The following is a 25,257-nucleotide window of genomic DNA, read 5'->3' as shown; positions in this document are numbered from 1 at the left end:
CAAATATACTGGGACACTGTGACTCATTTCATCACTTCCAGGTATTTGAATAACATTTCTAGCATGTGTTGAATTTATCTGATGCACATTCTACCTGAAGCACCCTGCGGTTGACACAGCAGGTGGTAAATGTAATGCTCTCTGTGCCATGAATGGCACTTGCAGCTCCAATACCAATACTGATGCCATCGTTCTTGGTGAAAGATTATACTTGTACTTCAGTAAGAAGTTACACAATGCGAATGTCAAGAGATGTGAAACTGCTTCAGATAGTTGCATGGCTCAAGGGAGGTGGCTTATTAACCTGGATCCAGACAAAACCTTGCATGCAAGACTCCATGTTGATTGGCGACAGCCAAAAATGTTGTTCTTAGATATAGTTGAACTGTGTGTGCTTCAGAGCATTATTACCAATACATTACATTAATTTGACTTATGTTTATACTTTTATTACATGGAGAGAATGGAAGTCATATGGGGTTCAGCGCTTTGCTCAAACACACAGGAGGAAGGACCAAGCCTATGGTAAAAAGGATGGTCTGCTGTATCACCTGAAGTACAAATATAAGACATAGCTTTATTAGTGCTGAAGCAAATTTTGAAAGCGACAAACACACAAATCTCTCAGACTCCTCACATAGTGCTTGAAGCTTTCCCAAAGTGCATGTGAGGAGACTGAGCAGATGTGTTATTGCATAAAAGCCCATAGTTCAGATGAAACTCATAGAAAAACAAGTAATATGTACAATGAAAAAGTAGGGAATTTAGGTCATTTTCTGAAAAGAAAAAAAAAAGAAACTCCAAAAAAACACATTAATAAAAATTCATGATTTATAGCAGATACTAGAAAGTAGAACACACTTTAAAGGCAAATTTTGTGTCTGTGTACCATTTGGATGTTACATTCCACATAAATGATCATTATACTTTTATGTTTTGGAAGGAAAATGTATGAAATATGCATGAGGTATTCTGATTTACAATCTTATAACATTTCCACTCTGTGTGCCTGATTCATTAAAACCTAACAGACACCAGTGCATGAATGTACAAAATCAACTCATCCACCTCAGAGTGAACAGCATGAATCCAGATGAATGGCATCATCAGCTGAGATAATCTCTCTTCAACTGTGCACACTGGAGAAGGAGAAGAACCCTTACTGTTAAAGTGTTAAGTCATATTCTTGTTTTTTTTGTTTTTTGTATAAACACGAAACATTTTGAATTGAACCACTGGTGCGGTTGATCATTTCATAGGTCCCACCATGCTTGGATGGGACCCTTCCTCTTTGTTTTAACATTAGGCTACAAATAAATCATTTACAATGATAATGGAGGCACATTTATCACTTAAAATTCCTAGTAACTTCTGGAAACAACGGGCCTTTGACTCCATACAGGAGTAAACAAGGCCTTCTCATCACTAGCAGGTTTCTGCCGATTTCTTCGGCTAAATAATGGCTGCCAGCACCAGATTTTATCAGATGTATCTGTTGAAACTTCCATCTGCAACCTGACTCCTTGAATCAAAGTACTCATCACCTGCTTGGTTCCATTCACAAGGCGTCAAATACCGATGTTTTACGAGACAATCAGAACAAATCCTTTCTGGCAGGAAGGCTAAAGGGTACAAACGCTACAGGGTACCTTTTGCTTCTGTGCGAGACACCGAGGGGCCTAAAGAGCAGTGTCAGTATTTAATAACCGAGGATGAGGACGTTATCACTTATCAAAGTAAGGACAGATGACAATATCATAATTTATAAACAAGTTCTCACAATTCAGAACTGTCAAACAAAAGAACAGCAATAAATTATGCAGAGAAGCACAGTTCACATAATTATGTCGCTGTGTCCCAAACTAGTCCCCCCATCATGTCTGGAAATTAATGCAAAACTTATTTTCAGGCAGCCACACGGAGCATCAGCGCCGTTAATCAAGCTGTCGAAAATTACAATTTACCCAGCCGTCTAGCCTGCTTGGACCATATCAAATGACAGCTCAATTAAATTAAAGTGCATAGGGTTGTCTGTCTCACTGCTGGGCTTTCCAGGCCTTAACTGTGGCTTACACAGCTGTTTCTACCCTCTTCTTCATCAGATACAAGGGGAGGGGCCCCTGAAAGCAAGACTGCCTGTTCAACAACCAGGCCATGAGGCAACTCTCTGCATATTAATCCATTTTTCCTGACACAGGCACAGTCAGCGCATGTACAGGTATGTTAAATTGGCAAATTGCCATTTCCCCGGGCACTGTATTGTTTATTTGAGCCAAATTATTTAATTGCATTTTCTAGATTAATTGCATGCTAAAGGGGAAAGAATGAAAAGTACTTAAATAAATAAATACTGAGGGAAAATACCGTTACATAAACTTTAATTAGAAAACCACATTCTACATCATTTTTAACATTTTCAACACTTCTTATTGAGAAAATTATGAATGGCTTCAATCCATTTATTTTATGCTTTCTCTCACTCTTTTTTAAATTAAATTAACCGAACCAAAATATCATCAAAAAGCTTTGCCACTGGTAATGGATCAAGTTGCAAAAGCGAGGGACTGCGGGGTATCTCACATGGCTGCATGTCTCTGAGACTGCTGTCTCTACATATGTCAGCTGGGTCAGCTGCGAGTGTGCATATTTTGTGATACTGTTCTGTCCATAGGTGTGCAACAGCATGTTTGTGAGTGCACACGGGCTCAAGTGTTTGCTCGGTGTGTTTATGACCCTCTCAGATCTATAGCATGACTCGTATTTCATGTCACATTTAGCACAGCTTCCAGGAGGAAGAGCTAGCTGGCAGAGCACAAGTCCCCCGGTGAGTGGTGGTGAGGGGGGGGCATCGCACAGGCTGACAAGTACTTCAAGCAAGACATTCATTTATTGGAGAGTCCCCTTCACCGACAAACACATTGGATGGCATGTGGCCCCATGGACAAAAAACAGCAGCATCTCATCATCAAGTCCAACCTCTCAGTGACACCCCAGCAGGGGACTCTGGGAGGATACAACATCTGGCTAGCTGCTGGGCAAACCCCGCTTACTTCCATGACTTTCTCCACTTTGAAAAATCACCTGAATACCTGCTGTCTTTGGATCGCTTGAGGGATTACTTGCTTGTTTTTGCTGAAACTAAAGGGTTGGAAAATTGAAAAGAGGGCACTCCAGAATGTTAGCTCAAGTAAATGTTTTGCAGCCACTTTAAAGAAATGGCTTGAAGGAATGTTGCACAAGGTGTATATTGATATATTTTGCTTTAAACCCCGGAAAATGAACAAAGGACAGTAAAATAATTGCTGTTTTAATTCACAAATGAAGTGATCAACTGATCAAGGAAAAGAATGCATCTAGAAGATGGTTAGGGACTGTATAAATATTGTGGCATCAGAATAGAGGGAAAGATAAAATTTCATATAATTTTTGTTTTTGCTCAATGTTTAGTTTAATCCTTCCCTTGTGAGCATCTTTACAAATGAAAAAATAATCAGAAATAAAGGCGTATTCTGACAAATGCAGACAACTGTCCTGTCACAAAGCGCTGATTCAAGGTGCCCATTCTGAGAAACAAAACATGTGGATACTGCAAGTAATCTGTGATTAGATGTTATCTCTAGCAAAGAGTGTGTCATGCACATATGCAGTCTACAGGACTGGTGCCTGGGCCCAGTTCACACAGTGCAGTGGTAACATTATTCACTTAGCTCAAGGTTCAAAAATGCAGAGTAGATTATTTATTATTTACAATACAATCATGCGTTTGCTGTACTTGCTGTACTTACTATTTCTGCCGTTTTTCACTTCCAGTCTAAGCACTGAGGGAGTACATTGTGATAATGTGTTTTCAAAAGGTAACTGTTTTTTGCTTTGCACTTATTGATAGCTTAAATTATAAACTGATTGATAGCTTAGCTTAAATTGAACTTTAATTGAAATTGAACTCTGTGAACTTTTTAAGCGGAGGGTCAAATCAAAATACCGTATGCTAATAATTTTCATATAGTCCCCTTGAAGTTTTAGGGATTTTAACCAACATGACAAATTACTTGGTGTCAAGGTAAGCTTTTCTTGGACTCCAGATCTGAACGTAACACAGAACAGCTCTAAGCTAATGCTACCCGCAAGTCTGTGGACTTATGATGCTCACACAAATAAAATAAACAGACTCAGCAAACGCCTTTCATGCATTGTTTTCAAAATTAAAGACATCTTTTTAGGGATGCCCATGAATGGTGGCAAGACCATATTAACCATAGTTTGCATGTCAGGCACACGCTGGGAAAATTACAGCTTCCTGCCATGGCATGTCCTGAAGCTTTTTTTTTGCACACCAGCCTGTTTTATTTGTAGTGCCTGTTCTTATTAGGCTGATGGAGCACAGAGCACCAGCATCTGTGTCCCCCCCCCTCCCTCCCCCATGCCTGCTAGGGTTGGGAGGCCTGGGGCACAAGCCACAGGCAGTGGGGAAGGAGGGGAAGAGGAGAACATTTGGGGAGTGCCTCAGGGGTTCATACTTGTCTTTGCTTGTCTGGAGCCTGGAATTTCCAGAACACGGGTGAACACTGGCATAGTCGTGCTTTACTGGTGATTTGAAATTGATGACAGACACTGGAAAATCATTCTAACATTCAGAATGAATTAAATTAGAATTGCTTCACGGAGACAGTCCCTGGGGGCTACATTGTATTCTAAATCCAAGAGCATGTATCACGCAGTTTGCATTTGATATTTTTCTAGTATCATGCCAATAATGATTCACTAACAGGAAATACTGACTATATATCAAAAAATAAATAAATAAATTAAAAAAACATACGCTTCTAGAGGGACAAAAAGAATTACCAGTCAGGATGGGCCAGAACAAGCTGGTTAGCATGCCACTTTCAGTAGATATCAACATCAACAGTGCTGTTTCTTCACATTCTGCTGATAATGTTAGTTTATTTTTTGGGTGTTTCGAGCAGAAATTCTGTCCTCATAGCTTAAAAAATTGCACCTTCAAGTAGAAGAAACAAATTATTGCATTTGCTTTCCTTTATTCGTTAAGCATTTGCACCATTTCTTGCATTGTTTACATCCAGTTTTGCACAGTTGTGCAGAGAAACAGCTCTGTAGCGCAACTAGAGGTAAAGTACACAGAGGAACATCCTCAAACATTACAGTGACCATTGCAGTCACAGAAAAATTACCATACTGAACAGTGGACCAGCTGTTCCACAAGGGTGTCACATTAGAAAAGGCCACCCTTGTCTACCAAAGTCTTTTTGAATATTGGTGGGTCAGGGATGAGTACGTGGGCTTGTGGAAAGAAGGGTGAACTTAAGCTGTCACAAAGGAGACTTCAGTATAAGGATGACTGGAACTTTCAATCCAGTGTCAGAGGGCAACCAGCGGAGGCACTGAGTTTGTGAGCCGTCTTTTGTAGGGGATTTGCCACCCAACTCCGACAGACGAGCCCTGCGTCCTGGGAGAAGGAGCATCAAAGGGAACCAAGAGCAGTGATTCCCCCCTTCTGCACTTGAGGTTACAGGGCAATAGAGGGAGGGGTAATGTTGTATCACCACCACCCCTTGAAGGTGTAGACACTCAGATACTCACCAGACCTTCTAACCCTCATGTGAGCCTTCTGAATTATTTTGATCATGCCTCAAAATATCACGTATGTGTAGATATGTAGAGGACCAAGAAAAGTTTTAACGCAGCCCGTCCAACAGGAGGCCCGTTCTACTGTAACTGGGCAGACCACAGATCCACTGACAAGGTGCCGAAGGCCGACAAGGTACCTAAGGCATAAAACCATACTCTATATCAATAATTTTGCTCCATTTTTAATAGTTTGATTTTCATTGTTCAACTTTATGCTTTGATGATGCAGAAAGTGCAATGAATCCCAAAGGGTAAACATTAACTTCATAATAAACATAGTCTATTTTGGGAGCAGATTCATGTCAAATTAAAAAAAAAAAGGAAGATGATTATTTTATCCAACTGTGGGGTGTGTCGCTATGTTGTGGTGATGGAAACCCCTTCATTTAACTCCAAGTAGTAACTATAAGCAGCAGCCAAGACAGGATCTCCAGGCTTCCTATTTTCTTCCACACAAAACAACGATAGAGGATCACCGCCAGGAAATATTCAAGGACACGTGAGACAGACCATTAGGCATGAGCATTTTACTTCCCCTCCTTCTCGTCCTGTCTTCAGCATCCCAGCCTGAAGTGCTTCAATCTCCAACAGAGTGCTGTTGTGACATCGCTCATATAAAAATCATGTCATCTCCTCTCTATTCAGACTATCCCCTCAGGTTAATGTATAGTAAAAAGGAGAAAAAGTGTGCCACCCTTTCAAACCCCACAGTCATTACAAGTGCTTTCAGCAGACATGCCACATCGTCTCCCATAAAATCTGCTGTGTCAAAGGTATAAAAGGACCATCTGTGCTATTTCCAGCGTTCTGCCCTTTATAATAAAGCTTGTGTGAGAATCAAAGATTAGGGCAAATGCTCCACTTCTGATGATTCATCACGATAAATCACGCCATGTTGCAGTTTATTAGGATTGATCAAAAATATGAATAAGCTGAGCTTTTCACGTAAAAAACGATTCCCGCAAGAGTTATTCACCGTGTACGTTATGCTCATGATTTTCATGTAGATAGCCTGTTAAGTAATTTAGCAGCAATCAAAATAATAATTGCCCATTCACCACTGCCTTCAGGCAAGGCTTCCAAGGCTCCATCTTCTGTCTCCAGCCTGACTTGCTCACAAAGGCAGTCTAACCTGACTCACCTAACCAAAAGCAGCTGGCTGAAGTGGCTACCTGGAAGTCTGCTTAGCTTTACCTAGCACTCAGTAATTACATGGCCATTAGGGCACCTCCCAGCACCAAACCACACAGAGGGCTAAATTCAAAAGCTGTCAGTGATTAATTACCAGTTGCCCACTGAGTTGGGGATATCTGAGGGGATTGGCACAACTGTAATTGTATCAGGCCACTGGGATTACACACTTTCTGAGGCGGAAAGGGGGAGTGTAACTCGGCTTGGCCACAAGGAGTTGAAAAGCAGTGATTAAGTTGAGATTTTGTGGGCTGTGTGTGTCGTTTTGCTCAAGTGATTCAATTCTAGACTTGACAAAGCAAACCAGACAGATATTGCTGCATCTGCTTCTGGTTTTATTTTGAAATCTTAAGACATAACAGGGAGCTGATGTGACCCCCTGCTGCCCTTTTGCCTTTGACAAACTTGGTTGGGTGTTTAGTGGGAAAAAATAAAAAGACCTGCACATTACAAGTTGTATATTTCTGTTTTCTCAAAGGCACTTTGGCTGGTGTTTAGCTGCAAGGCTTTTTGAAGCGTTAACTTCAAGAAAAGCTGCAGAGCGGAGGGAAAGGAGATGTTGGGGGGGGGGGGGGGGTCTGAGGCGTATGGGTGAGTAAACAAGGAAAGAGCAAAGCACCACTGCTTGCTGACTGCACATTTTATTATGGTCCCATTAAACAACAGGCCCTGCTTGGAATGCAGCTCTCAGGGGAGAAGAAGGTACAAAAAAAAAAAAATTAAAATGAAAACTGCCTGCCAATGTTGAAACAATTACTTGACTCGCTTCACAGTATGGCATACTGAGTCGGTGTGACTTCAGAGACTTCAAACCAACACGGTTTGTTTTGCTTTTCCCCCCAGACTCAAGATTATTTACACCAAATGTATGCTGTAAAAACATTTTTTTTCCAAACTCAGTGCAGTCCAGAAGGCTTCAACATGAAAATGTGGTTCAGGGTCACTACTTAAAAAAGTACTGTACCAATTTAGCATTGCACTCCTACTGTATGCCCTTTTTGGGCTCGTGATGAAACTCTGCCAAACTCTGGCTCCAAATGACATCAGTACCATTAATATGGCAACACCTGTATTTGTCTTCAGTATTGTACAATGGGAGGAAGTGGTGACAAGAAGTCCAGCTGAGGCTGTTGCTTGATGAAAGGTCAAGGGGAAAGTTGCTACCATTCACCATGAGTAGAATATGAATGGCCAAGATTCCACTCAGAGGCTAATAAATGTGTGCTAAAAGACAGCAACATGCAGACACAGTTTGAATGACAAACGGCACCATATAAAAACTTCGTCTTGATTAGCCAAGAATTAAATCAGCGTGAATAAAATGTACTTTAAGTTCACAACAAACTGTCTTTGATAAAGATGCTACAAAACGTCCTATAATTCAGAAGCAACCTATGAAACATCCTGAAACTATGGACCATTTCTCTGTCTTAGCAACCACTCCATCTTCTGTGACACCAATAAAGTGAGGAGTGTGAGAAGCACATTATGGTCCTTGCCTCAAAGAAAAAAAAAAAAATTCACATCCGAGCCGGGGGCTGTCTCCCAGACAGAAGAGAGGATAAATATTGAGTGAACGCATTCAGCATTCATACGGTACGAAGATATGTGGCCTTAAAAAGTCCACTACAAAGCATTAACAAAGTTGCATGTGTAATACACTACACTCTGCATGAGCATTTTAATATTGGAAACGCTACAGGTTCTTCAAACTGTGCTGGTGATATGTGTTTTGCATGTAACCATAGCTCAAAAACCTATGGGATAAATACTGGGCATGAAAAAAAAAAGCTGAATCAAATCTGAGAGCCAACTTTCAAAATCAAGCTCGGTGCCGCCTTGGTTTTAGCGTCGTCGCGCTTCATTTGATGTGAAATGTTTCCATTGTTTTATTTCTGCCCTTTACAGAAATGCGGTGGGAGAAAATAAATAGCAGACATATGATAGGGATTGAGAACAGAGAGCAGCATGATTGTGAGAGTCTCATTATGGCTAATACTTCCAGTACTTCTGACTCAGTAATTCACTCAGCAGATGAGTCATTCCCAATTGATAAACCACTTCATTAAGAATTTTTACTTTCACCAGTCTTGTTTCTTCTTTCAGTTATGCATGATAATGACAGATGGAATAATGCTCTTACCGTGCTGGCTATATGTATCTAGTTAGGGAATCTATTTGCTTGACAGAGAGGTCAGGGACAACAACAGAGCAGTCACTGGTTTTAGTTAGAATTCAGCATCTTTCCCAAGGATACTTCCACCCTGCGGCACAGACGCTTTCGGACACCTGGATTGCCTATCCGAACATCCACTCACAAGGCTTCTCTGCACAATGTCATAACTCTGACTTTTCCAGAGAGGTCACTTTCAATATGTTCACACTTGCTGTATCACATTCCCAGCTGGACCCGACTGAGACCGTGATGCCGACAGATCCGTCTTTGTCACACTTTTAACAAAGTTGTGAAAACATGTCAGTTTCCTGCAGCATGTGGTCTCCCTGCTGTAGTTCTGTAGACAGGAGTCTGCCAGCAGCAAGCATAATGTTCATATGCACCTCACTGGAAATGTTACCATCACATTCAGCTACAGGCAAAACACTGCACTACACTCTGACTGCAAGGACTCCTTTCATCCACACTGTGAGGAGCTGAGGCTCCTGTTTGATAACTCTTTATTCTGAAAACTGGAGATTGTCAGTAACCTCGCAGATATTTTTGAGGGTTCGTCGTCTACAACCCGCAGTATAACAAAATGGAAAACATTCTTAATGGAATTTTGCACAACCATCTGAACTTTACATTACAATTGGATACCTTCTGATGTGGTGGCATTTTTGATCCATATAGTCAAGACTACATGTTTTTTCATTTAAAAAAAAAAAAAAACCTTCTTGTTTCACCTCATTCTTACTGGAGCTGTCAATCAAATACTGAGGGGCAGCACTGATCACATCCTCCCAATGATGCACAATAATGAAAGCCATGGGGGAAAAACATAACAGTCAAGAAACATAAGATGATGTTACAGCTCAGATTGTGCAGCCTTTCCTCCAAGATCCTCGAGCAACAGCTCCCACTCTGACTAACCCAACCTTGACTCCATCCCAAAATGACCGGAATGCTGACCTACGCTCAAGGAATAAATGTTTCCATCTACTGGTGGGAAATGTGAATTTCAAGAGGGTTTTTTTTTTCTTTCTCTCCAAGAGGACAAGTGGAGAGCAGGCAGCATCACAAGTCAAACAGCCTCTCAGCACCTCTATGTATAGACCACTGTTAAATACCTTTCTTTCTGTTCAGTGTAATGGCCAGTCAGCTGTCTGCATCCTTCACAGCGGACCTCCGAACAGACCTCAATGCTATCCAGGCAAACTGTCATGCGTCATCGGTTTCAATGAAATAAAATAAAGACCTGTTCAGAAAGCTTCCATTCATTCTCACACTAACTCAGATTTGAGGCAAAGACAAACAGGCTGCAAATACTGTCTCTCACACACCAACAACCACATGCCCAGAAGGCACTGGGGTGGAGTTTTACCTGGAGGGCAGTTGCATTCAGGTGATGCTTGTCTGGCAGTCCGAATCTTGACGAAATTTTCATAGGAGCGCTGAAATGTGAAATGAATGACATTTTCATTCATTAGCACCGGATGCTTTCACTGAAATCAAAGTATTTGGGTGTGATTTCTGTCAGGTTAGTCACTGAAACAGTGTCACTTTGTGGGCAATTAAGCGGGTGAAAACATTGAGCTCAAGCAGAACACGTGCAGTCTTACCTGGGAGAGCAGCTCGTCCACTCTTTGTTCAATCAATGAATTAAAATCATCCGTGGAGTAGCCAGAGACGCGGAAGGTGTGCTCACCATTCCCACTCTCCAAATCCACAACCCGGTCCTTCAGATCAGCTGCGTTAAAGCTCAGAAAAATGCAAAAGGCAATGGACGCCACTGAACATAAAGATGAGATTATGTTCACCACTGTTGTGCGGCAATATTGTCGTTTCTGAGTCGCCACTTCTTTCTCCATTTTTTCCACGCACTTAGATGCTCCTCTTGCCTCCGCGATCTCCATTTAACTACAACTACACGCGCTGTTGGGAGCAAACTGCATCTGGCGCGGAGTCACGAATTTATGGCACACTGTTCTCTCTGTGTATGTGTGTGTGGCTTGCGACGCGACGTTCACGTTCAGTGACTTTGTGGTGACAGCGACAGATAGATGAGTGAGTCTCCACTCCGCTCCGGCCAAAAAGCAAGTCAACCTGTCTGACGGCGTGCTGTGGCTCCTGCAAACTTGTTGCACAGTAGTGCTTCCGCGGAGGAAATTGCTATTATGCACAATAAAGTAGAAAGAGAGACTGGGGAAATAGAAGGCAGCGCGCATGTACAGTAGTGGAGACAGCGTTACCACTCGGAGCTTTTCCACGGTGCGGGCATGCTCCCCCTCGTTACGGCAACAACACGCCTCCAATCTGTCCTGACTGATTAACATAATTTATTGACCCGCTCCCTTTGAGCTCTTGCAGTCGAGCACAACTGCCATACATTGACATGAAGTGCAGTTATTTTGTATTCCTGTCAGGTCTCCAATTATAACGGTGCGTTGCGTAAAGACGCAATTGCTAGTTTCGTTTTATTAAAAAAAAAAAGGTTTACCGCAAGGCACCGCAAGACAGCAAACACTTTTAAGATCATAAATCATTCATGGAATTATCATATCGTTTGAACTTAAAGACTTACATTTTCTACAGTCAGTGTATGCCAACATTAACGAACTGTTTTTGGACATGGCGCTGCGTAAAAACGCATGGAAATCCAAAAATCACTCGTCTTTAGTTTAGGTGGATAGATGCATTGACTAAACTGTCCAAATGTGGGAAAGAGCACATCTTGCTTGATATTCAATTGACATTATGTGGAGAAAAGAGAGCCACGGAGCCCAGCAGAGAAGCTGGCGTTTCAGCGACCCCACGGTCTGTGCCTTGAATTCTGATTTCTGCTTCGTTGGTTTGGTTAGAACAGTAGCAGGCACTGCACACGGACCATCAGTAATCCACATAATATGATACGAGAAAAAAGTGGGGAAAATGGGGTACGAAAATCATTCTGACAAAGTTTCCTGGCAGAAACGCAGAAGCGAAGAATTAATCTAAATTATTTTTTTTTTTTACTTTGCATCAGCTTTAACCAAACCAGCAGTATGTCTGAACTGCACCACGATAATCAAATGTATTGACCAGGCTTTGGCACAACTGTTTGGCTTACTCAGTACAAGAAGTGTTCTCTCTGTTAATGCATCAGGCCTGGAGGCTGTGATTTGAATGTAATGTGCACACTGTTGCTCTGCAATATCACCATCTACACTGTTCACCATCTTTCAAAACACCATAACTTTATTTCTGAGTGATTCTGATGGCACTGGATGAAGAAGCCATTCCTCATATGCAGTCAGAAATTTTTAATGGGGAAAGATTTCAAATATCCATAAACCTCTCCAGATTCCTGACTTCTCATTCCGAGGATCCTCTTTTCAGCCCTTTTTGCATTTTAATGCTTCTCTGGGAAAATATATCTTCACTCCAAATCACTCAGAGTGAAGAATGGGTGGGTGCACAGACACAACTACACAGAGGTCTGAGTTATCAGTGTGGATCTGATTTATCATTCACCGGTTTTATAAACAACCACAACCGATGGAAATGTATTTTTCAGGTGGAGAGATGTTGTCAAAGTCCCATTCAGTGGAAGATTACATCCACAAATACTCCGAAGAAAACAGCCTGCATTGTTAGAATTTTTGCACAATGTCAGAGGAAAATTAACATAAGCAGCCCTAAAGCACTTTAAATTCATTAGCTGACAGTGACAGCAAGGCACTGAAGTTATCTGCCAGTCTGGAGTTGCAACACGTATGCACATAATGAGAGCAAAAACAAAGGTCATGTGGGGCTGCAAAATCCACACAGTGATTTCAGCCTTTCAGGTAAAAGACTGGTTGACTGACATCTCCCTCAGTCTACCGGTAGCTTTGTGGCACCTGATGGGGTGGGACAACATTCCCTTTAGTAATTCTCATTACAAATACTGTACACTGAATCCTCTGACCTCATGCAATTCCCAACTTCAACCTCATCAGCCAAGAATAAGTGAAAACACCTGTGGGTTCACAAAACCTTTAAAAACTACTGATGTGTGTCCAGTACTTGTATTTCATCTTAACTAGGCTTATGTAAACTTCATGAATGCAATCCAATGTAGTTACTAATGCGCATTTGACTTATAGGCACTTTAAACTGGTATCTGTCAAGGTTAAATCAGGTTAGCCAACCTTTTTGGGCCAATCCTGCCCCCTTATTATACAGCTGCCATGTTTTGTTTTCATTTGTTAGTTATTCATGCAATTACTGGACTATATATCAGAATTTCCTCTGCAATTGAAAATCCACAGAGCCATCAAAGACTTTTCCGCTCTGCCCACAGTTCTCTGACAAACACCAATACTTAGTGTCATATTGGTCTACAGGGGGATTAGATTAACCGAAAGGACTGCTGAATCTGAATACGGAATACTAAACTGTCTGAAAAAATGTAAAAATAGACAGGTTGACCATTTTCACCTTCTTACTGATAATCGCTGCACAGCTCACTTTGAGAGTATTCACTATGTTCAGTCTATTGTATAGACCCATGGCTTCTTGACCTATCTGTTCAATTTCCATTAATGTTGTATCCTGTTGTATATTGCTTACAATAAAATATTGTTTAGCTCTAGTTAATCTTATTCCTAAATGATTTGTGAAAAACATCTCTCTTCTCTGTTACAAATTGAAATATTTCTTTAAGTCCCAAGCCAAACACAAAAAATGTGGTCCAAATGGTCTCTCCATACATCTTTTTTTTTTAACAAGCCGCGGACGCCATCTAGTGGACAAACGCAAGAACGCACTTGAGCCTGTGGATTCAGTAATCCACAATTTAGCATTTGGGCATGGCAAAACAAATAAACAAACAAACAAAAACAAATCCCATGACTACATCCGTTGGCGGTAGTTCACAAGGTCACACCTTCCTGTCCCCACCCCCACCTACTGTGTGAGCACGTGTGCTTGCATCCTCTCCCTGTCCTTCTTGGACATGACTGCACAGTGACAGATGGGAGTCCTGCGACCCAGTCACGTTGCAGAATGCACGACCCGACTTGCACCTTGCTTATCCAGCACATTAAAAACGACTGTAAAAGCACAGCATTGCACGGGCAGGAGGTCTGATGCCATTTGATTTTAAAAGGGGTCACATCAAAAAAAAAAAACTTGGTATGTTTGAGAAGTGGCTACTCCACTTTATGTAACATTACTACGGGCGGGGTGGTTGAATCCGCTTTACGAGGCATAAAACGCATCATCTTCGCCTTGACAACCGGCCCGCATCCGAGTCTTCCTCTGTGTTTATTTTTAGTTCGTTGTCGGCCGCTACGTGCTACTCTCGTTCAACACACACGTCATGTGCCCCCTCCGTCAATAATTCATATGCTGTAGGCCTGCAGCGCAGAATCACAGCTACAACCGCGAGCCAACGGACGCGCCGCCGGAGGAGCGATGCTCCCCAAAACTATGAGGTAACAAAATACACAGCATGAAGGCAACGCGGTGAGGTCACCTATTTATCATGTTTTCTTTATGAGATAACAATTTTGGTTGGGCTTTCTTGAACGAAACCCAGAAAAAGAAGCTTGTAGTTTTTCAAATGTTACACTAGTTTGGAATCAATCAAAACGGAATCATTTGAAGGTAGGATGTTTGTTGTGAAATGGCTGCAAAACAAACCAAAAAACAAAAATGTATGAAGGGGCTGACACCTGCAAGGTTTTATGCTGTAGATTATGTTGTAGATTTTTCAAACTATCATCAATTAAAATCATGTAGGCTTGCATGCAATTTGATTATCTTTGCGGAAGTGTATGGGACCCAACTCAGAATGTTGTTGAACATCACCTTGCCTGTCCGTGACAGTGTTTAATTAGAAAGCTTTAATGCTTTTGTGTGGGCTTATGAATGTTAAAGCATAACTGCCTTGTTGTTTAAAGTGGAAGACGAATAAACTGCCTTGATTTGATGTCCAGGAGACACTCTCGGAGAGCCCAGACACCACCTTCTATGAGCACAGAGTACCAGGACAAGTTCCTTCACCCATGCTGCTACAAAACTGTCATCTCAACCTCAACACAGAAAAATCCTTACCACCCACTGAAGGCGACAAGTAACGATGTGTCCACTTTTAAGTAAGATATCAAGATTTTGTGTTATCTCACCAGATACGTCTTTGTGAAACTGTTTGGGTGGGACAGAATGATGCCATGTCTCCCTGCCTGTGAGGTCCAATAGTCCATGATACAGTGAAGCCGGCTCTCTATCCACGTGAAATCTAATTCTAAAATAAAAATGGCATAATTTACGTGTGTTTCAGATTATGCTATGTGACCCACAAACGGATCCACAAAAATCCACCAAAGGCCTCACAGCCATCTGTGCAGCCAAAACGCCAACAGAGATGCAGCAGTGCTCCTGACAATCCTGCACAGTCCGCAGCGAGCCACACGGAACCCAAGGAGGACGCCTACATGTCAGTGTACCAAAGTAAGTCAAGACAAATACAGTCCTGCGTTACAGATAACAACAATAAATACATACCTGTCTAAATACAGCATCAATGTTCCTTATTTTCTTCAGGGGATTTCCAAACATGGAAAGTAAGCAAGCGGCAGTCACACAAGCTTATTGACAATTTGAAGGTCGACCAAGGATTAGTTGTCCCTCTTGGCGGTTCCAAAGAAGGTCGCGCACAAAAACGTTCTGTTCAATTTGCAGCGAACTCTAAAGCAGTCCCATGTGTGCAAAACCTAAAACCTTTTGAAGGGATCACCAGCTACAGATCTGATTTTGTCTGCCATCCAGTGCAGCCTGGGGCATGCAGGAAGAAGCCTGCGCACCAACCCAACAAAGGTCTGCCCTTAGAGCCTGCAGTGTACGTGAGCTCAGAGATGACGAGGGGCACAAACCAAGAACCTCTGGATGAAGCCAGTGAATTGTTCCAGGAATTCATGACCTTGTCTCTGGAAAACAAGTTCCAAGGCCAAGACAAAGCCAAAGAGTCGAGTCCGCCAGCAGATCACAAGGTCTTCTCTACAACACATGCAGACTGCATGGCACAGGAATGTAAGCCCACCACACCAGTCCTGCCATCTATGCAAACCAGAGAGAAAAGCAAGATGCCCTTTCAGACAACTACAATGAAGGAGGATTATAAAGCTTGGTACACTCCACGACACCTCCCTACTGTCTCCAAAGAAGAGTTGGACTGGCCTGGGAAAACCAGCTTTTCAGTGCACACACCTAAGCCTGCTGACAGATGCAAAACAAGCTCAAAATCTCTTAGCCTTCATCCCAAACTAAGTGAGCCTGCAGTGAGTAATTCCAACTCCAACACCAGTGAGAAACCTCAGTATATTGCTGAAGATGGAGTATTTTCCAGCTTTGACTCACCACCGGGACTGAAGAATTCCGGAGATACTGGACCAACTCTTGACAGGGATGTCATTTGGAGCCATCAGAGGATCACCGAGTCATTTGCTGGATAGGGTCTAGCAGAAGTTAAGGCTTCCTAGAGACCAGGCAGATGATGAGATGTGCTGCCACACATGACCTCAGATAGTTTTGGACATTGACACGAATAAAAGCCATAAATGGAATTGAGATTATGAAACTGCTGCTATTTTTATGCTACTAAGCATCTCACTGATACTCTGCTGCACAACTCACTTTGAGTGCTAGGTAGTCTGCTAAACTGAAGGCAATTCTTAGTCAAAAAATGTGGTCTGACACAACACACATCCTCCAGTGAACGAACGGTTGCAAATTTCCTTTCATGCACAATATTTTCTGTAATCATCAAATAATGATATTTTATTAAAAAAAACAAAAAAAGGCAAATATCTTCAAATGATAGTGCCACAACTTGTCCATATTTTGACTGGGAGAACTTTCATCACCACATTTACATTTTGCAGAGAATCTTTAAAACAACAACAACAAAAAAGTATCAATTCAGAAAAAAAATAAAAAAAAATCAAAATGTCTATATGCATAGCAGCAATCCATATTATCTTGGGGCATCCAGTGCAAAAAAAAATAAAACAATAACAATATTAAACAAAGGGACATTTTTGACACTTGTTCTAGATTCCATTCAGTTTTCCTCCAGCTGAGCATGACCATCAACTGCCCCCTTTAAAGGCTAAACAGTTAATCACACTGTTGTCAAATACTAGTTTTAGTCTTCTTGGAAACGGATGTGCTTATTCGTCTCCCTGGCCCGGGCCATGATGATTTTTTCGGCTTTGGATATGAGCTGAGGTGTGACAAGAAAACATGGAATTAGATCTGATCCCCAAATAAACAAAGGGGAGACACTGCTTTAACTGTAGTGTTGACAGGTAAACTGTGTGTGCTCACATCCCCAACTTATTCCAAGTATTAGTCCCTATCTAAAAATGGACTGAATTCAAGATAAGCTGCTTACAAAATAAACATCCTCAATTTGAATCACAAATATACTGTTTGTTTTTGTGAATTCTGAATGCCACAGCGTATATAAAGGCAAAGCTCAAGATTACACGTCCCAAATACCACATTGTTGGGATTTCTCCATACAACAGCCTCTTGTTTACATACTCAAAATTGAATAATTACCCAATAACATGTTGTTGTGCACGGTAACATGAATGTATATACATTTTTGTATTTAAAGAGTTAAATGGGCGATCTCACCTTCTCTGTGCCCCGCTTCTTTTCTCTCGGTCGATTCAGCTTGACCTGGCGGTCCACTAGGATCTTCTGCCAGTACCTCTGCTCATGGTCACCTTTGAAAGGCATTGAAGAGACATGTACTATGTTATCATGACTAAACATTCAATCAACAATTGTTAAGCCTTTAAAATGGTGAAGTTTTAACAATGAAAGCTTTTGAAAAGCACAGAACGTGAGACAAGTGGATGGGCGCAGTTCCAATAAATTATTTGCACTATCATCAATTATGGAAGTGGCAGCTCAGTCATCCACATCCTCTCCTTGACTGCAGAGGATTAGACATGCACACAGGCTATGTACAAATAAATCTTCTAATACTAACTAAGGGAGCAACAATTCCTACCTGAGAGAATCTCAAGCTTCCAGCTGTGCTCTTTCTGTAGCTCTGCTTGAGCGTCACTGACGAGCTTAGCGTCATCCGGCGTGTGAAAACGGATGTGACCCTCGGAATCTCCTTCCAAGATATCGATATACGCCACTGCTGATATTTTGCACAGAGCCTCCTATTGTGAGCAGACTCACAAGTCAAGTTTTTGGGGAAATAAGCTGTTGGTTATCATAACTTTCTTTTCAATAAATAAGGTGCCCTTTTTTTTTTTTTTTTTAGCAAACAATAATCTGTAATATGGGCCAACATTATCAGTGCTTTTTTTTAAAATACAAACCACTGCATCACAAAACTTGAATTACTATTTTGTTTTGAATCCACAGGATGATTAACTTCTTTCATTCTTTCAAATTATGTTTATCAACATAATAGAAATTAAAATATCAAAAAGGGATTTCATCCACGTGTGTTTTGCAGACAGCCCCATTAAGGGCCAGGTAAATTGATTGGGAAATGACAAAATACAGTTGATAATGATAGAGGAGTTATACTGTACTTTGATAATCTTCCTCCCTGGCAGCGGCTTGTTGTCTGTAATCTTCATGATGACACCACTTGTAAACTGAGGGCCCTGCTTTGTCTCTTTCTCACCTTTTTTACTCTTTTCAACTGAAGAAGAAGAAAAAAAACAAGATTATTAACAAGATTACTACATAAACATAAAACCAATTTTGCAAATTTATTTTAACCAACAGCTGTACTGAGAGAGAATGTGAATATTACAAGCGACTTCTTCTCATTAGTTCGATCTAACGTTTTGAAAGTAATACTGTGAATACTGCTGAGAGGACAACTTTGAACTTCACTGATGTTATTGCCTGTAAAATGAAAGTGTTTCAGCTGGAGAAACATAACTGTTGAAGGTGAAATTTCAGAATTAAATTTTTAAGAAAGAAAAGTGGTTTTCCACAAGAAACTGCATTTTTGCTAAACTTCCAGGACAAACACTTTTACTTAACTTGAAAACGTGAGCACATGAACCTTAGTTTCATGTTGTATTTTCTTGTTTACAACAAGTTCACTGGTGACAGCAAGAAGCAAATCACCTCATCTTATGGCAGTGACCATCAGCGGCGAATTACCAGCGTTAAACAAACAACTAAATCAAATATGTTAGAACTGCTCCGGTGACCACTTGCGTTTTTTCTCCATATTTAAGCAGTCTGCTGCTAGTCCCTCTGAACCTGAACTACTGGGATAAGCAGAGACAAAACTCACTGTTTCCATCTTGAGGATCACTGTTTGTCTCCATTAGGCTCTTGTGCTCTTTGCCGTCAATCTTAATAATACACTTCTTCAGGGACGTCATGCTGCGCTTCTGCAAGGTCAGATACTCGTCCTTCAACGCAAGCCAATCCTTCCTTATATGGACAAAAGAGGAAGAAAGATATCCATCATGATGGCAAAGAAAATTTTACTTCTGCCAGGGATTTTAATTTGTCATTCATCCTTGGTGATGCAGAATGAAAAGGGATGTAGAATCTTACTTTGATAGAACCCGCAGTGGGATGACCTCCTCCCCGATTTTTAGTTTCTCCTTGTGTTTCTTTTTTCTCTTCCTCTTTGCTTTTACTGTTGAATCATCTCGGTTTTCTTTCCCCTCCTCAACGCCTCTCTCTGTATCACTCTGAGAGTGTGGGTCTAAAGAAAAAAAAAAGAGGAATAAGACAGTTAATACAATCCTGGGAAGTGAAACCACCTTCCATCTACTGGGGTTGCATTGAACCTTTGCTTTCATTGCCGTTGAGACACTTCAATGTATGCAACAATTGTGTTTTGTGGACCTTCAGCTACTGAGGTCCCTTACGTGTCTTTGTGAAATCTTTCTCCTTCTCTCTACTTTCGCTTTCACTCATCTTCCTCATCTTGGATGGTACTTCAGTTTCAGATCCCTCTGCTGTGTGTGACCGTCGCCTCTTTTTCTCAGACAATGTGCCCACTGCCTTCTGAGTGAGACTGTCTTCCAGTTCAAACTCCACCACCACTGCTGAGCACTTGCTCTTCTGCTCTGACGGCTCTGCTTCCATTGCCTGCTCTTTCGCTTCGTCAGCGGGAGCCTGTGCTGTGGCATTTTCTTTCTTCTTCTTCTTCTTTCGCTTCTTCTTCTCTTCTTCTTCACCTACAGCACACCAGTGTCAAGATGTGAGGATTAACACAACAAATCACACCAACAGTCTTTGTCTTGAAATCTTGACATCAGATTGAGTGAAGGATATTTTTAGGGATGCATGATATGTATTTTTTCAACCACTTCAAAAATTACCTGCTCAATAAGATAATCGTCTGTAGCTTATGTACAACTAAGAGGAAGAGAAGCTAAGATGATGTGAGCAAAAATGAATGACTTGCTATTCTACAGCTCTAATAAGTTTTAGTAAGTTAAAAACCTGTAGACTTTTTCACTCATCTCATGAACATGAATTGCAAATAACAATCATATTGTCCTCCTTTGAATGTGTATAAATGCCCACAGGCAACCACGTTTGCTTCTACACGGTGAGGATTTATCCAGGTGGAGCAGTTTGACGTTGGGAGTGCAACAACAGCATGCTGTGATTGTTCTTCTTCTTCTCTGTATTTAATATCAGAAGTGTATACCACCACTGTTTTAGATGCTGTGCTTGTGAAAACAGTGAAAGAAGTTTGCCTTCATATAAAGCACATCCCCGAATTTTCTGTTTGTAGAGTTTTAGTGGGAAGCACAGGTGAAAGAGATGAATTTAAGTCATTGTACCTGACTGTGGATTGTCTCCTGGCAGAGTAATGGGCTTCCTGCTTTTCGTCTTGGGGAAAATCCCTGGCTTCCTGGGAGCATCTTCAGGGGGATTGTTCAGCATCTGTGTCAACGATCAAAAAAATATTTCTCTCTGCCAAACAAACACTGGACCAGGGGTGGGTGATGTGCCCAAAAAAATAGTATCACAATTTATTTAACTGCTATCTTTGTGAAAAGATTATAGTGATATGTGGTATAAACTATGAATTTCTTCATTTGCACCACTAAAATGCAATATTGCATTAAAGTTTCCTGCTAGCTCCTCATCCACTATGCTGCTAGCTATAACTCCCATTGCATTGTTTAAAACGGTTTAAACAAGGTGAAACCTCATGAAGTAATTCATACAATCAGTACACCCATCCAGTTAGCACAAGTTTGGAAACAGAAGTAACAGCACAAACGCCATGATTCACCAGAAAAGTCCAAGATTAGACTGACTGAGATTTGATTATAGATTGTGTATGCCTGCATGATCACTCATGATTTAAAATTGGCAGATCGCTAACCCCTATACTGGTTTAACTAAATTATGATCTATTTTAGGCAGGTTCAAATGTTTAAATGAAGAGTTATTACCTCTATGGCATTATGTGCTTCTTCCTCTTTCTCAAATTCTACAAAGGCAAAACCTTTGGAGTCGCCCGAGGACTTGTATCTGGGAATGCTAACATAAACCACATTCCCACATTTGGAGAATACTCTGTCTATCCAGCTGTGTGTCACATCCTTGGGCAAAAGTTCCTTAGTAAAGAAAAAAGAAAGACAGAAAGAAATGTATTATTTTATGCATTAATCATTCATCCTGGCAGCAATGTAACATTTGTCAAAATAACCAGAAAATGAGACACTATTGTAAGGTCAAATAAAATTAGTGTTTTCTAAAAAATGTGGTCCAGAAAATCTAATTAAAATAAGAACATAAAACTCTCTTTACCACATAGACTGTGCGGTCATCAACATTTTTAGGTACGTCTCCAATTGGAAGTTGACGCCTTACTTTATTTCCCTCTAGGTTAACCTGAAACAAAATTGGAAGGCATTTGTGCATTGCGCTCATTTCCATACTTTGAAGCCATGTACAGTCTCTCAAAATATTCTAATACTGTTAGCGTGTGGCAGTTCTAAGTAAGTGTTTTCAAAAGATTCACAGCAAACAACCTCAACTACAGATGAATTTTTCAGCGCTCTCGCAATCAGCTTGGTGTCAGTTGTCAGCTTCTTCATTCGATTGAAGTCCGCCAATATAGATATATCGACATCTACGACAAAGAACCCATTCAGTACAGTATTTACAACAAACTCCAATGTCCTCATGTCAAAACTTGAATGAATGAATGAATGAATGAATGAATGAATGTAGTGGTGTATCAATCACATAGTTAGTCCCTTACATCCATCATCTGACTCATCAATGAGTTTTCTCAGAAAGCGGTCCTTGTGAAGGTTGACATCTCCAAACCAGAACTCCACTTGCTTCTTCACATCACCTAGAAGCTGTTTGACACGGGACCTCTTCTTTTTCTCCATCTCCTTGTTCTTACTGCTGGGTTCTGCTGTACCAGCATCACAGGCTCCCCTCTCAGTGTCAATCATCCTGAGGGTGAGACTACAACGCAGGTCAGTAGTACACTTATAAAATACCCACTAAACAAGCTTAACTGTTTCTGTTGGTCTATATTTTCATATAAAGACCATATTAATACACTATGTATAGTAGCATTACTGGATTACAGTTTACACAAGCTTAGTTAGTTTACAAATTCAGTTATTTGCTCTATGAAAGAACCGTCACCGTCAGACTATACAGAATGCACGAGTCAACGCCCCTTGAATACTATCATTAAATTAATAACATTGACGCGAAATTATAATACATCGTTAGCCTCACAAGCAGCGACTGTTATTTTAAGTTTCAGTGTATGCTAAGCTAGCCAATAATGTGTTAGCTAACACTATCGTTAGCAAACGGTTGCTGAAGTTAGTATTTCAATTCGCGGGCAACTGGTACATTTTAAAAATGCAGCAGTTATGCCCACAGCATTTCAAAATTCCTCAAATTTTCACTTAATGTTGAACTGACATATATTTTTTTGAACACTCACCCAATTTTAGATGAAGAAATAGTCCAGGTTGACGCTGTGCATGCACAAAAAATAGCAAATAACAGTGGCTTATTAGCTCCCTTTAGCTCGTTCAGGGAGATGTCGCAGAATAAATTCGTCATGTGGAAGCAGGCATTTTGTAATTTCCGGGACTTACTCCAAAATAAAACACACGATATCCATAAAAGTTTCAACATTTTATTATCAAATGTGCAAAATGTATATATTTATGAATCACTTTACATATGTAAAAACGACATTTGATGCTCTTCATAAAGTGTCAATGCACTGGCATTCAAACTTACAATTATTACATAACACATCAAGATAATAAATTACATCCATAAATGCACGTTATTAGAAATAGTCTAAAAGTGCAAGTGATCTAAATTAGATAGTGATCTACCCAATGTCCCCCAGGGATTTATGAAGTATTTCTGATTCTGATTCTGATAAGTTTTTAACATAGTTAAATAGTTTAACATGCATGTGACAGGGTGTGTGTGCTTTTATTTGGTCGAGAAAAACATCACGTCCGAGTTTTATGTAGTTTATTTAGCATTTTGTTCAGCATTCTGTCACATTAGATCACATATTTTGAGGCGTTTTTCCTTTTATAATCTTTTATCTTATACCACATGTAAAGAAAGAGAACTATGACTTACTATCCAAATAGTTTTCATGGCCGGTTAGCTCAGTTGGTTAGAGCGTGGTGCTAATAACGCCAAGGTCGCGGGTTCGATCCCCGTACGGGCCAAGAGTACACTTTTACGTTTTGTATCAGCCTTGTCCTTAATTTCAGATTACTGTAGGTCTCTATCTGTTAATGGTTCAAAAACTTTTTGAGCTTCTTGCACATGTCGTCCTCGGTGCAGCGCTCAATCCTCTGTTCAACAAGTTGAAATAGTTTGCTGTAGAGGCTTTTTGCCCACTGGGCTTCTAAGCAGTGGACCGATATTTTGCACACTTTGTGGAGTATCATCACCAACTTGTCATTGCTGCTGCCTGCACACCTTTTGAAGACCCATGACCCCCACTCTTCCCATGCAACATCATCTGTGAAATTCACAATTACGCTTTCTTCAGTGCACACTGACTCAACGTCGGTCAGGTCATTCCATATTGCTCTGTATGATGAGAGAATCAGCAGAATTTGTAAAGTATTCAGAAAACTTAAATCCCTAAAATATGGGTTGGAAATATTCGCCAAAAATACTAATTCACTCACACAACTTTTTTCAGAGGGTTTGGGGTCAAATCACTGAGTGACATCAGACCTCTGTAGCTCACTCGGTTTCCCTCCATCCTGTGAAATCACACAGGTAACAGTAGCCTGCTGTAACATGTCTTGAGTAATGTTTTAATTATTTTACATGTAAATAAATCTGTAAACCTATATATCTGAAAATATAATAATAATACACTCTTGATAGAAAAGGGGTAGCGCTATCACTAGGCTGTACTTGGTGCACAATTAATAGATTTTAGTCTATTTTCTCATTTTATATATATCTATCTACATAGATACATACATAGATGGATAGATAGATAGAGATATATATGTGTGTGTGTGGTGTGTGTATGTGTGTGTATAAACCCTGAGCCTTCTTACTGTGAAGCGACAATGCTAGGGCAGTAGACAAAATGAACAATTTTACTGAACTGATGATAAAGGTTTCTTTTGCAGTATTTTCTACATCATTTCATCCCTGTCGGCTTTTTAATGATCTATTACTCAGACGGATTCTGTGACTAGAAAGACTTTCACTTCCTCATATTTTGTTGCATATTGTTATAAGTTTCTTACCACAATTCTTGAAGCTTTCGTTTCATCCGTATGGCACTAGAAAGAGCCACCACTTCATTATCACCAATGTTTGACCATCCAAGTCTAAAATGGTAAACAGAAAATTAGTAAAGTGATTCTGTGTGAGATTTTTTCCACTCAAATAAAGAATGATGTTTAGTGCATGTAATCCTTTTGATACTGATTAATTGAGATTTTACCCTAGGTAGATTATACTTTCTGAGGCTTGCAGTACATCGGCAATGACCTGAACTGCGTCCATATCGAGACTGTTTTCTCCAAGCCTTAGAAATGAAAGAGTAGAGTTAGTGCATAAACCCCATTACGTATGCTCCAGTCCAGTGGCGCTGTCACTTCACATTTGAGTGAAGTAACACTACCATCCACCTCATTTTTGATTTAGAACAGGAAATAATTTGCCAGCATTACACTTTTTTTGGTGTTCATGGAAAGTTCCTGTAATATCAAAACATCATA

At 40.6% G+C, this 25,257-nt stretch overlaps 3 protein-coding genes and 1 non-coding gene across 12 annotated transcripts in view; 2 read left to right on the top strand and 2 right to left on the bottom strand.

Moving 5' to 3' along the window:
- The window catches only part of LOC124054535 (collagen alpha-1(XXV) chain), a 137,114-nt gene extending 125,299 nt beyond the window's left edge, over positions 1 to 11,815 (bottom strand). For 3 of the 9 annotated variants that reach the window (XM_046380664.1, XM_046380655.1, XM_046380660.1), the window contains exons 1-2: positions 10,621 to 11,814; positions 10,383 to 10,452 (exon numbers count right to left, since the gene is read on the bottom strand). In XM_046380664.1, the coding sequence (XP_046236620.1) occupies positions 10,383 to 10,452; positions 10,621 to 10,914 (364 nt within the window). In that variant the 5' untranslated portion in view covers positions 10,915 to 11,814. Of the gene's footprint in view, positions 1 to 10,382; positions 10,453 to 10,620 lie in introns of all 9 variants that reach the window. The other 6 variants (XM_046380663.1, XM_046380665.1, XM_046380658.1 and 3 more) reach the window with 3 other exon arrangements.
- Positions 11,816 to 14,193: 2,378 nt separating this feature from the next.
- saxo2 (stabilizer of axonemal microtubules 2) lies at positions 14,194 to 16,591 on the top strand. The gene is made up of 4 exons (XM_046381204.1): positions 14,194 to 14,457; positions 14,962 to 15,120; positions 15,306 to 15,475; positions 15,569 to 16,591. The coding sequence occupies exons 1-4, from the start codon at positions 14,438 to 14,440 to the stop codon at positions 16,474 to 16,476; spliced, it is 1,257 nt and encodes a 418-aa protein (XP_046237160.1). The 5' UTR covers positions 14,194 to 14,437; the 3' UTR covers positions 16,477 to 16,591.
- A 182-nt stretch (positions 16,592 to 16,773) lies between these two features.
- Positions 16,774 to 23,115, bottom strand: larp7 (La ribonucleoprotein 7, transcriptional regulator). Its single transcript, XM_046381203.1, has 13 exons — positions 22,974 to 23,115; positions 22,263 to 22,477; positions 22,030 to 22,130; positions 21,806 to 21,889; positions 21,448 to 21,612; positions 20,827 to 20,929; positions 19,900 to 20,211; positions 19,580 to 19,733; positions 19,311 to 19,453; positions 18,589 to 18,701; positions 18,048 to 18,207; positions 17,666 to 17,757; positions 16,774 to 17,246 (listed from the first exon to the last, which is right to left on the bottom strand). The coding sequence occupies exons 1-13, from the start codon at positions 23,093 to 23,095 to the stop codon at positions 17,169 to 17,171; spliced, it is 1,842 nt and encodes a 613-aa protein (XP_046237159.1). The 5' UTR covers positions 23,096 to 23,115; the 3' UTR covers positions 16,774 to 17,168.
- Positions 23,116 to 23,656: 541 nt separating this feature from the next.
- On the top strand, positions 23,657 to 23,730 carry trnai-aau. Its single transcript has one exon. It is a non-coding gene; the product is annotated as a tRNA-Ile (tRNA).
- Positions 23,731 to 25,257: the final 1,527 nt, after the last annotated feature.

This window comes from Scatophagus argus, chromosome 23 (assembly GCF_020382885.2).
Source record: "Scatophagus argus isolate fScaArg1 chromosome 23, fScaArg1.pri, whole genome shotgun sequence".
Taxonomy (NCBI): Eukaryota; Metazoa; Chordata; class Actinopteri; family Scatophagidae; genus Scatophagus; species Scatophagus argus.
This window is presented reverse-complemented; position numbering and strand designations above follow the sequence as displayed.

What these genes read in the sequence shown, in the direction of transcription:
- saxo2 (XM_046381204.1), top strand. Translation starts at nt 14,438, where the DNA reads ATGCTCCCCAAAACTATGAG. An exon ending in AACGATGTGTCCACTTTTAA is followed by an intron (nt 15,121 to 15,305) that starts GTAAGATATCAA and finishes CGTGTGTTTCAG; the next exon opens with ATTATGCTATGTGACCCACA. An exon ending in CTACATGTCAGTGTACCAAA is followed by an intron (nt 15,476 to 15,568) that starts GTAAGTCAAGAC and finishes TATTTTCTTCAG; the next exon opens with GGGATTTCCAAACATGGAAA.
- larp7 (XM_046381203.1), bottom strand. Translation starts at nt 23,095, where the DNA reads ATGACGAATTTATTCTGCGACATCTCCCTGAACGAGCTAAAGGGAGCT. An exon ending in ATTTCTTCATCTAAAATTGG is followed by an intron (nt 22,478 to 22,973) that starts GTGAGTGTTCAA and finishes CCTGCGTTGTAG; the next exon opens with TCTCACCCTCAGGATGATTG. An exon ending in ATGACCGCACAGTCTATGTG is followed by an intron (nt 21,613 to 21,805) that starts GTAAAGAGAGTT and finishes TTCTTTACTAAG; the next exon opens with GAACTTTTGCCCAAGGATGT.